This window comes from Lolium rigidum, chromosome 1 (assembly GCF_022539505.1).
Source record: "Lolium rigidum isolate FL_2022 chromosome 1, APGP_CSIRO_Lrig_0.1, whole genome shotgun sequence".
Classification (NCBI taxonomy): domain Eukaryota; kingdom Viridiplantae; phylum Streptophyta; class Magnoliopsida; order Poales; family Poaceae; genus Lolium; species Lolium rigidum.
Genome location: NC_061508.1, coordinates 91689107 through 91700837, shown reverse-complemented (window position 1 = coordinate 91700837; position 11731 = coordinate 91689107). Strand labels below are relative to the sequence as shown.

Genomic DNA, 11731 nt, shown 5'->3' with positions numbered 1-11731 from the left:
AGAGAGAGAGAGAGAGAGAGAGAGAGAGAGAGAGAGAGAGAGAGAGAGAGAGAGAGAGAGAGAGAGAGAGAGAGAGTGTGTGTGTGTGTGTGTGTGTGTGGGGGGGGGGGGCACATGGGCCAAATACGAAGGTTTTTAGGAGAAAAAAAATCATGGCATGGCTGGGGGAGTGTGTTTTACTTCGCCATTGTATGCATGTAAAAGCATTATTAAGTATATCTTGTAAACTGACTAATAATATTTGTACTTTTCATTTTGGTGAAAAATTTCTTGAAAAGGTAGTTAGCTGGAAGAATGAGAGGCTCAAGTTTCAGTTTGGTTTGCAATCTATTGACTATTTCTCTTGTCTTGCCATTCAGATTTCACGTGGTTAATAAAGAATAATAACACATCCATCTCCAGCCCCATGTCCTCCAAGGATGCTATTCATATGTTCATTGCCGATGCCATGATTCAAAATGATCATTAATTATCACTAAGATATGAGACGGTCATACTATCCAGGTATGAAGTTTAAACAGTTTATGCATGTTATACAGTCGTAATAAAAACATCTAAATAGCAGTATCCAAATACCAAATCTTTGAGTGCACTTCTAATCTTCTTGGAGGTAATATCGCAAAGTCTTTCAGCTTTCATCATAATGAGAACATATTGCATAATTATGTCCAAGTGGTCGACCCTCATTTTTCGAAAAGGGCGCTTTATTGCTCAAAAGGTTTGACGTAATACACCGGGCCTCTACATAGTTAGAATGCACACAGCCGTTCAAGAAGGTTACATAAACACATTGATCATTATAAAAAGGTAGCGAGAATGAAAAATCCTATCATGATGTAGGAGCCGCTATCCTCAGACTATGCAGCCGTCCATGTTGGATAATAAACTCCTTGGCCGAATTCTCCAATCGTGTATCCGTAAAGAGATCACGGTCCTCCAAGCGCTGAAGCGATGGCCATGAACGGAGCATAGTCGTAGACCGGTAAATTACCTGCATAAGAGAAGAGTTTTTGTCATTAAAAACCTTATCGTTTCTACATAGCCACAACGACCATATAACGGTAATCGCTCCCACCCTGATAAGATTCCTATACCTAACTTCTACCCCATTTAGCCAATTGCCAAAAATATTTGCAATGCTTTGGGGTGGGTGTAAGCTAGATCCTATCTGAATGATTGACCCTATAGCTCTAGCGAATCAGCACTGGAAGAAGAGATGTTTTATCGTCTCGTCTTCATAATAGAAAACACATTTCTTACAACCATGTCAGTTTCATTTTGCAAGGTTATCTTTGGTGAGGATAACACCACGGCGTAGGTACCAAGCAAAAAATCTTCGTTTTTAGTGGTATCCTCAGCTTCCAAATGGTCTTATTGTTATAAACCGGTTGGATAGGTTCTATTAACGCCTCATACATGGATCTTACCGAGAATATACCATTCATGGTGAGTTCCCAGCGGAACATATCTTTCCCTTTAACCAGTTGGATTGAAGCTAATCTTTGTAGCAATTCGTTCCAAGAGGTTAATCGGGGACCGACTATATCACGCATGAACATTATAGATGGTGGAGAAGTTTTCATCCCTGAAGAGTAACATCGTTATGACGTACAATCATGTACAGAGCTAGATATTGTTCCCGGAGCCTACATACTTCCTCCTCAACAAGTTTTGCCACACACCATTCTCAGTTAGAAACCTGGCCAACCATGTACCTAGTAAGGCCCAAAAAACCTGAGAAATCGCTTTTGAGCCTACATACTTCCTCCTCAACAAGTTTTGCCACACACCATCCTCAGTTACAAACTTGGCCAACCATTTACCTATCAAGGCCTTGTTTTTAATCTCCAGATCGTGGACACCAAGTCCACCTTGTCTTTAGTATGGCATATGACATTCCATTTTGCCAACCGATATTTCTTATTTTCACTATCTCCTTGCCAAAAGAATCTTGATCGGAGATAATCTAATCTATGAAGAATTCCTTCAGGCAACTGGAAGAACGAAATCATATACAATATCATGTTTGTGAGTACTGAATTTATGATTACTAATCTTTCACCCAGAGATAGTAATTTTCCGTTCCAACTACTAAGTATTTTCTGCAACCTTTCGTCTACTATTTTCCATTTGGCTAGTGTGAGTCTCCGATGATGAATGTGAATACCCAGGTATCTTATTGGAAAAGTGCCAAAACCACATCCGAAAAACTCGGCATATTGGTTAGCACCATCTTGGACGTCACCGAAATAAAACAATTCACTCCTATGGAAATTAATCTTTTCAAACGAACGAAGTGCCGAGTAATCAGGAGGATGACCAGAGAGGCACTCTAGAGGAATACCACCCTGCGGAGCAGCAGTGGGTTGAATATTGACGAGATAGGTGGCAGTGGAAACAGAAAAGTGAGGCGGAAGAGAAGCGGCAATCATCAATGCACGAGTCGTCTCAAGAAGGTGACGATGCTTGCGCTCAGCCACACCATTCTGAGCATGAGCACCAGGACAAAAAAACTGAGCAAGAGTACGCTCCTCGGTAAGAAAAGCGCGCAGTGAATGATAGATATACTCGCCAGTAGAATATGCACGAAACACACGAATAGGAGTGGAGTACTGGGTACGAACCATGGCAGCAAATTTCTTATAGATAGACAAGACCTCACTACGAGAAGACATGAAATATATCCAAGTGTGATGAGAAAATCATCTATAAAGAGAACATAGTAGCGATGACCTCCTTTCGACGGAAAGGGAGCTGAACCCCAAACATCAGAGTGAACAAGATCAAAAGGACGCTCGGACACAAACTCACTGTGAGGATACGGTATCTGAATCTTCTTACCAAGGCGACACCCTGACAATCCAAAGAAGCGTTTCTGGAGACAGACCCCAGAACACCACGATGAACTAAAGATGAGAGCCGAGAACCACATAAATGTCCAAGACGATGATGCCAATGCTGAAAAGAGCTAGTAACAATGGCTACAGATGCCGAGGAACTGGCGACGGTGGCATCAGAACAAAGACGAAGCTAGTGAAGCTCCCAGAGGCCATCATGGCGGCGAGGCCAGCACCAAGCATAGTGCCGGTGCGACGATCCTGAACAGAATAGGAATCAAAGTCGAGAGTGATGCTACAACGAGAGTCGACGATCTGACTACCAGAAAAAAGTTGCATGTTAAGTTGAGGAACATGCGCAACAGAAGGAACATGAAACGAGGAAGTACTAAGAATGCCTCGACTAATGACTGGGTGAGGGGTACCATCGGCAGTAAGAACACAAACAGGAGGGTCGACAGGTCAAACAGAATGCAACAAGGAAGAATCAGGAGTCATATGAAAAGAAGCTCCAGTATTAAGAAGCCATGGGGATGTACCTGGAGAAGGAGGAGGTGGTCGCTCAATGCCAGAAAACTCAGTTGCAGAACCAGCAGAACCTGTCGGTGAAGAATCCCAAGCATCAAGAAGGCATTGAAGCTGCGCTATCTCATGCGCAGAAAGGGGCACGACTGGAGAGGTCAAGGTACAATCAGGTGCCGACGAGGAGCTATCACCCACACACAGAGGCCGCCAAAGGTGGCGACGGAGAGCAACACGCCGATGAAGACGGAGTCGACGAAAGACGGTCACAACCGCCTGAAGAAGCCGCAAGAGTCGATGTCGAGCGGAGAGCCGACATAGACGGGGTCGGCGAAGCGCGGCCATAACCACGTGAAGAGGCCGCGAAAATCGATGTAGAGCGGCAGGCCGACGTAGACGAAGTCGGCTAAGGACGGCCATAGCCACGTGAAGAGGCCGTGAAATTCGGTGTAGAGCGGCAAACCGACGGAAACGGAGTCGGCAAAGCGCGGCCATAACCACGTGAAGAGGCTGCGAAAGTCGATGCAGAGCGGCAGGTCGACGTAGACAAAGTCGGAGAAAGGCGGTCATAACCGCGCGAAGAGGCCGCAAAGGTCGACGAAGAGCGGCGCGCCAACATGCATGGAGTTGGCGGACAAGCACCAAGGATAGAAGGAAGGCCCGAGTACAAGACGGATGCAGCGGAAGAAGTCATCGGTGGACAAGAGCAAGAAACGCCCGACGATAGGGACATTTTTTTTTTTTTGAAATAAGCAGCAGATCTGGATCTAACCCGCTCCGGTCAACGCACGAAACGAGTGGGCTCGATGGCCTCACGCATCAGGCGACGGGAGCGGAGGCCAGGGAGGCGGCCTGGCGACGGGAGCGGGAGGCAGGCAGGCGGACGGGTGACCGCGAGGGAGGTGGCCCGCGACGGGAGTGAGCGGTCGCTGACGAAGGCCGGGTGCGGGAGTGCCTCGAGGAAGTGCGCCGTGGCGGCGCTGCGGATGGAGTTCTTGATGACTGATTCTGGCCGGGGGCCACCGCAAGGGACGAAAAATTGGATCGGAATCAAGCACGAGTTGCGCGTGCGGGAGAGAGACAAAACCTAGGCTCTGATACCATGTTAGGAATAAGCAACTTGTATTATCTGGGGGCCAAAGACCATAATATGCAGGAAGCCCCCTAACATATGGGGAAACTACAATATACAAATATATACATGAACAGTGGTAACATCAGCATCCCCTACCCATTTGGTATCGAGCCTGGTTGCTACCATGATGGCTTTAACCTTACCTGTGACTACTCCTTCCCCTATCCCAAGCTGTTCCTTGGCGATGGCACCGTCGAAGTGTTCGAGATCTCCATTCCCAACAGCACGGTGCGCATCAACAGCACCAACATCATGCCGTTGGTTATACCGATGGTGCATCCAGGCCCAACACAAGCAGGTACCACACATGGGGTGGCCTGAGAGAGGGAGGACCCTTCTTCGTCGCACCAGATAGGAACAAGTTCCTTGTGTTGTCATGCAACAATATCCAAGTCATCCTCATGGGAGAGGATAACTCCACTATCAATGCCTGCGCCACTTACTGCCCATCCTTATTAGAAGACTCAGACTCGCAGTCTCACCTTATCCGGTATGGCGAATGTTCGGGCCTCGGCTGCTGTGGTGGAGGCATCCCAAAAGGCTACACCTCCTACCATATCCAGCTCCAGCCTTCTAATGACTCAAGCTTCGATGCTAAGTCGTCAGTATACATAGCCGAGGACGGGTCCTATAACATTTCAAAACTCATGTATGAACCTCGCGGTGTGGCGCTGCCTGCCTTGCTAGACTGGGTGATCAGTAATTCTTCATGTCAAAAACAGCGCTCTGTCGCTCCTGCATGCCGCAGTAGCAACAACTTTGTCAAAACTACACAAGCTATGTCTACAATGGGTACCAGTGCCGCTGCTCTGCTGGTTATCATGGAAACCCTTACATCCTGGACGGTTGTCAAGGTAAGTTAAATAAATTTACTTATATTCAATTGTTATACACGAAAATCAAATTAGGGTGACTATAATTCAAATTTAGTAGCTATCCCCACCTATTCTAGATTTAATCTTGAGCCGGTGAACTAGTCGGTTCTATAATTTTTCAAGAATATTAGTACAGTCCCACTGGGTAGTGATTGTTTTGACTTCGTTTGTAGCATATGGTTTGCTTATTTCCTGTTCTGTATTGTGATTTGAATAGATATTGATGAGTGTGTACATAAGGAAGCCCACTCATGCCATGGAACTTGTGAAAATATGCCTGGAACATTCCTCTGCCGTTGCCCTGATGGGACATATGGGAACCCCGCTGTAAAAGGGGGATGCATCAAGATCACGAATTTCTCTGCAGGTGACAACCACTTTGTATCATTGATTGCCTTTACTATCTATCCATGTAATCTGGTATTTATATGGATTATATTACAAGTACAGTAACATTTTGTTGGTACAAATTGGTAACTATTCAATGATTAATTCTAATATGTCAATTAATAATTATGATCTCCACTCCAATATATTATCCAACTGATAGTTGGGGTGTTACCTGGAACCATTTTTTGCCAAGACGCCAGACTGAACATATTTGCAGGAAGGAAAATTTATATATGTATCCCTTCGATTATTTGTTTAGTACTATTGTTTTTGTTGCTTGTAGTCTTGCATCACACCCTAACTATCTTGAAGATCTGTCTTACTGGTCAGAGTTGGAATGACTCAAGCCTATCATAGCCCTCCACTTATCAACTAATCATTTGGCTGTGGCAACTACTAATTATTTTGAGATTTTACAGACAACTTCGTAAGTTGAGAGCTTCATGTAGAGAAATTGTAGTTTGGATAGCAATCTCATCATACACAATGGAGAAAGTGGAAAACTGATGAACTGTATCACTGTCTGTGCCGTTAAGTTACATAATCTTATCTTCGTAACTTTCAGGTTTAACCATAGGCATAGTAATCAGCGGTGTCGCAGTGTTGCTTCTGGCACTTAGTGCTCCATTTGTTACACGTATTGTGAAGCTAAGGAAGGTGAAGAAAAGGAGAGCGAAGTTATTCAACCAAAATCATGGTTTGCTGTTGCAGCAGTTAATATCTCAAAAGGCAGATATTGGTGAAAGGATGATGTTTACCTTAGGGGATATATCGAAAGCCACAAATAATTTTGACAAGTCTCGTGAAGTTGGTGGTGGTGGACACAGTGTCGTGTACAAAGGAATCCTAGACCTACATGTTGTCCATCAAAAAATCAAAGATTGTAGTACAGAAAGAAATCGATGAATTCATAAATGAGGTTGCTATTCTTTCTCAGATCAACCATAGAAATGTCGTGAAGCTCCTTGGCTGCTGCCTTGAAGCAGAAGTACCATTGTTGGTTTATGAGTTCATTTCAAATGGAACCCTATATCAGCATCTTCATGTTGAAGGACCAACATCACTATCATGGAACAACCGGTTAAGGATTGCACTTGAAATTGCCAGAGCTCTGGCCTATCTGCACTCAGCTACTTTTCATAGAGATATCGAGTCCTCTAACATACTTCTCGATGAGAGTTTAACAGCAAAGGTATCGGACTTTGGAGCCTCAAGGTACATTCCAATTGATCAAACAGCAGTGATGACAGCTGTTCAAGGAACATTTGGCTACTTAGACCCCATGTACTATTACACAGGCCGGCTAACGGACAAGAGCGATGTTTTCAGTTTCGGCGTTCTCCTTGTAGAACTGCTAACTAGGAAGAAACCCTATGTGTACAGATCAGATAATGATGCCAGTCTTGTTGAGCATTTTGTCTCGTCACTGACAAAAGGCAACCTTGTTGACATAGCAGACCCGCAAGCCATGGAAGAGGACGACGATGGAGAACTCCAAGAGTAGCCATACTAGCGGCAGCCTGCACTAGATTGGAAGGAGATAGCCGACCAACAATGAAGGAAGTGGAGATGGCCCTTGAAAACTTGCGAGCGAGAAAGAAGCCTTCTCCGTATACTTCAGCATCGAAGAGATACGATGGGGATCAAATTGTTGCACCGTATAAGTCAATCGAAGATTTGCTCGCCAACAAGGAAATACCAATTGATGGGGCCATCGAGGAATCGAGTAGACAATACACTATGGAAGAGGAGATCTTGTTGTCCTCCCGGTATCCCAGATGATCTCTTTTGGAGCTGAACAAAGGAGAAGGCTCTGTTTATATGATGACAGATTAGCATGTGTTTCTGCCATTACTGCTCATGAAGTTATGGTTCAGAAAACTCTGTGTGCATGATGTCCACTGGAGCTTGTTTTTGTGTATGTCAGTTGTACCTATGTTTTCTTTGTCTCGGGTTGAGTACGCAGATTTCATTCCCCAGTTTGTTTTAGCTTAATTAAGCAAGAAAAATCGTCAGGAGTTCTTGCTTGCTCCATGACTGTTGAACTATATCTCAACAAATGAAAGCAATGGTTCATCACAGCTCTAATCAAATTTCAAACTGATCAAATTAATTAAGCAAGAACCCATTATCTATCCATCGATCGCAGAAGGGCCTCGCCAACGTGGTTATCAGAATTACACATGTCATGCTGCGTACGTCATCTGTTATTGCTGCCTTTCATCACGGACGACTTGCCATCTTTTTCGTCCTCCTCTTATTTGCTAATGTGTACTCATGCGCAGTCCTACTGTACATGTGAAAACATAATGGCTGAAGAAATTAAGGAGACACCAAGCTGCCAGCTGAAACAACAACAGCCAATTATGTCCATAAGCGTACGTGCGTACGAAGGTTTCCTGAGCAGTGACCACCTCGTACTCCACTTCATTAGCAGATAGCTGGATGCAAGATCTGAATCTCATCTTACATTTGCACTATGTACCCTTCTCCCACTCCACTTTATTAGCAGTAACTACAAGAGCTTAAGGCACGATAGTTACTTCCTCCCAAAGCAAAGTTAGTAGAGTAGTTGGTACTACAAACATTGTCATTATTATTGTTCTGAGAAGAAATTACTAGTACAGCAATATACTTTCTGGTCACTTATTATCTCCTTCACACAGCACCCTATTTCGTTGCATTGACACCGAAACAACTGAGTTTGTTCGAGCAGTTAACTTGTGGATGATGACCCAAGCTCCTGAAGAAAGCCTGCAATATCAGCTCATGGTCAAATGTGAAAAAAAAAAGTGAGACTCAGAGAGATGATTTTATACCGCTGTACCACCTTTCTTCCATCTCGGCCATCTTCTCCTTTTCATCATGGAACCACACTGCCCGACGATGACGGGTCGCCCATCCTTTTGCTCGTGCTCCTGGACGGGCTACCCAAGTCCCCTTTCGACAAGCGTGCTTCCTCGCAAACTCTGCAAGACGTTGTGTGTACGCTTCAGGATCTATGTAAATCGAGTGTAGGGATAAATCAGCACGAATATGTCGGGACAGACGATGTCCACAGTAGTCGGTAACACATACCCATCCTGGTGACCGCGAGATGAAGAAGAGCGTTCAAGCCTGCCTGCAACACCGCCAACTAGGCTACCGGTGCAGTTCTCTGTTTCTGAAGCTCTGGCGGTGGACGCGCTACTAGTCCCAGGCTTCAGCACACCAAGAGGGGACAGTTCTGGAGACGCCGATGGGTACTCGAGCTGCGTCAACTGTGGCTTGTATGATGTCCGAACAAGGCCGAAGCCAGGGTTGTTCGGTCCGCAGGCCATGAGGCGCATGAGCAAGTTGGCTGGCTTCAGCCTGCCGCTGACAGAGCCCGTTGTAGCAGTCCTTTCATCCTCCTCCAGTAGACCTCTCCTCCTGCCAGCCGCTTCTGCCCTTATAAGTGACTGCAATGTGCTACTCCTACTGGAACGGCGCTCTCCTGCAGGTGGATGCCTGTGATGGGACTCGACAGCAATTTCTGGCCTTTCCGGGGTCATGCCTGCTGCATCCTGTCTCTGTTGGAGTGTTGTATTGTTCCCTCTGGCTTTGTCGTCTGTTTGTGTGGCCATGTCGTGCGCTACCGCAGGATTGTTGATGCCGGGTGAGCTTGCACCGGAGGAATGTGTGCTTGTCTTGGGGGACGAGTTGCTTGAGGAACCTGAATGTGGCATCCTGCATCGCTCGTCGTAACCGATGGTGGAAGAAGATGGTGATGACAGCAATGTTGGCTGGACAGCTGCCTTTTCTATGGCTGAAACAATAACAGCGGAAGGTGGTACTGCCTCTTTGATGATTGAAACAGCAGGATCAGGGCATGGAGACATAGAAGGCCACCCTTGATTCAATCGATGGGAAAGAGGTGACTGTTGTTGTCGAGTTGCCTTGTGGAGCAGAACCTTTCCATCGCTTATACTACTATTCTGCTGATGGCCTGAAACAGCATCAACATATCTAAGTGGTGGTATTCCAGGAACAAAATACAGTTGCTCGATATTTGTGAATTGCTACCTGGTACTAGTGGCAGCGGTGACTTTGACTGGTCGAGTTGGAGCTCGGAGCCCTTGAGGACATACTCGGTGCCTTGTGCGGGCAGAAGCAGATCACCCTCAGACAGATCGTGCCACACAAACCCATTCTTGTATCTCCTGCATGACATTGTTGCATCATCAATATAATGTTGGATAAAAAGATGGAACTTGCGATGGGCAATTCAGTTGATATGTATGCTCATACCTTTTGCAGGACCAGGAATACTTGGCTGCCATGCCCTTCCCTCTCAGGGTGTCCAGTCGGCTAATCACATCTAAAAGAATTTCAATTATTGTAAGGCATCACTACAACAATCACTAGCAACACTGATCGAGCGCCAGTGACAACTAACCTCGCAGGTAGAGACCTTGCGGGGAGGCGAGGGGCACCTCCATGAAGTGTGGATGCTCCAGCTGGTGGTTGCAGCACAGGTAGTACACCACTGCCACCCTTGTCGTCCCTACCTCATGCTTCATGGTCGGTGGAGGCTCCGGCTCCACCCTGACGGGCCTGGTACGCATCCCTGCTGGGCTGGCATGTCTCCTCGCCTTCCCCTCCATTGTGTTTTGCTGCTCCTCCGGCATATATGGGTGTACAATCTGATCAAACTACACTGCAGTCATATCAGAAGCAGATAGTTAGAGATCAAGCAAACTATGAACAAGACAAAGGCAGGTAAGAAACAAGGAGGTAGAATAGGGAAGAACAAGGGTGAAATACCTGCTGCTTCTGGATGGATCATCAGGCATCGTCTTTACTCTGGGTTTAGGAGAAAACGAGAGCCCTTTTGTAGGGTGGGTGTAGTGCACGGCCACGGTACGAGGAGGAGAGGAGTGTTGGGTAAGAAAGACATACGGGAAAGAGCTGTTGTTGCTGCCCACATGGGGCACATGTAGGATGAGCAGAGTACAGTTGGACTTACTTGTTCTGCTTGCTGGGTGTTGTATGTGAGATTTGGTTGCTTTTGCTTTTACTCCATGTAATGCAATGCAGTGCAGTGCAGATACATTTCTCCTTTCCTGAGCTTTGATTTGCCTTTGTATCTCCCCCTCTCCAGCTTTTTTCCGCAGCCTAGTAGAGCTCCTCCTTTTTCTGCCCTCTTTGATTCCCCTGATCTAGACGTGATGTAATACAAGTCAAAAAACTTCCTTACATAGCCAGAATTACTAAAGTAAAGTAAAAAAATAAACAAAAAGTTGAGTTTGAATTCTAATTTCTGAAGGAAAGAGAGACCTTCGCATGCACAGTCAGAGTATACCATGCATCAGGCACTGGAGTCTGGGGATTAGAGGAGTAGAGCTGAGATATACCCTAGACTTATACTGGTATAAACGAGGAACTCTTAGAAAACCACTACCACTCTCCAATGGGTCTACAGTAATAAAAAGCAAAACTGTTACCTGCAAGTATCTCAGATTAACCCCTGGTCCTAGCACGTGCAAAGATATCAGGTGCTAACCACTCTAGCAGACATGAGCGACTTAGATCACAATCTTTATACGTTATGCTCTGCAAAGAGCAGTTCAGTGAGAAGGACCTGCTCTGTTTGGTATAACCCCTTCCAGGATTTCTAGAAAGGGCAGAATTATTGTTGGTTATCTCACTAACTTTTTGTTGAATGGAATGTCAATTAAACAGCATGTCTAATCAACCTAATGCATGTCTGCCATAAATCCATAATATCATGGCAACAATATTTTTGAAGCTATTTATTTCCTTCTTTTGTTAAACCTCACATGCTGGAAGATCTCTGTTGAAAGTTGCAACTAAGCTATAAAGGTTCCCCTGAGGGTGAGTAACCAAACAAATTTTGGATAAGATGCAAGTAATAAGGTTGTTTCGTCAAGTAATAAGTTTAGCGAATGTCTAATTTCCTGGAATTTAAGAAAATCCATACAGCAATAACA

General features: G+C 45.4%; 1 protein-coding gene and 1 pseudogene across 3 annotated transcripts; one reads left to right on the top strand and one right to left on the bottom strand.

Annotated features, from left to right (window-relative positions):
- Positions 1-4560: 4560 nt before the first annotated feature.
- On the top strand, positions 4561-7541 carry LOC124648959 (annotated as a pseudogene).
- A 750-nt stretch (positions 7542-8291) lies between these two features.
- Positions 8292-11001, bottom strand: LOC124694257 (protein SOSEKI 3-like). Of its 3 annotated transcripts, XM_047227357.1 has the most exons (8): positions 10747-11001; positions 10545-10608; positions 10177-10437; positions 10029-10098; positions 9804-9940; positions 8838-9726; positions 8579-8728; positions 8292-8513 (listed from the first exon to the last, which is right to left on the bottom strand). In XM_047227357.1, the coding sequence occupies exons 3-7, from the start codon at positions 10406-10408 to the stop codon at positions 8623-8625; spliced, it is 1434 nt and encodes a 477-aa protein (XP_047083313.1). In that variant the 5' UTR covers positions 10409-10437; positions 10545-10608; positions 10747-11001; the 3' UTR covers positions 8292-8513; positions 8579-8622. The 3 variants fall into 3 exon arrangements, with proteins under 3 accessions (XP_047083313.1, XP_047083249.1, XP_047083374.1); XM_047227293.1 differs by lacking the exon at positions 10747-11001 and having other exon boundaries at positions 10545-10740; XM_047227418.1 differs by lacking the exon at positions 10747-11001 and having other exon boundaries at positions 8590-8728; positions 10545-10740.
- Between the last annotated feature and the right edge of the window lie 730 nt (positions 11002-11731).

Bases quoted from the DNA above. Each gene is read 5' to 3' on its own strand.
- LOC124694257 (XM_047227357.1), bottom strand. From the start codon at position 10,408: ATGCCGGAGGAGCAGCAAAACACAATGGAGGGGAAGGCGAGGAGACAT. The intron at 9,941-10,028 runs GTATGAGCATAC...AATGTCATGCAG, and splicing joins TATTCCTGGTCCTGCAAAAG to GAGATACAAGAATGGGTTTG. The intron at 9,727-9,803 runs GTAGCAATTCAC...ATGCTGTTTCAG, and splicing joins ACCGCTGCCACTAGTACCAG to GCCATCAGCAGAATAGTAGT.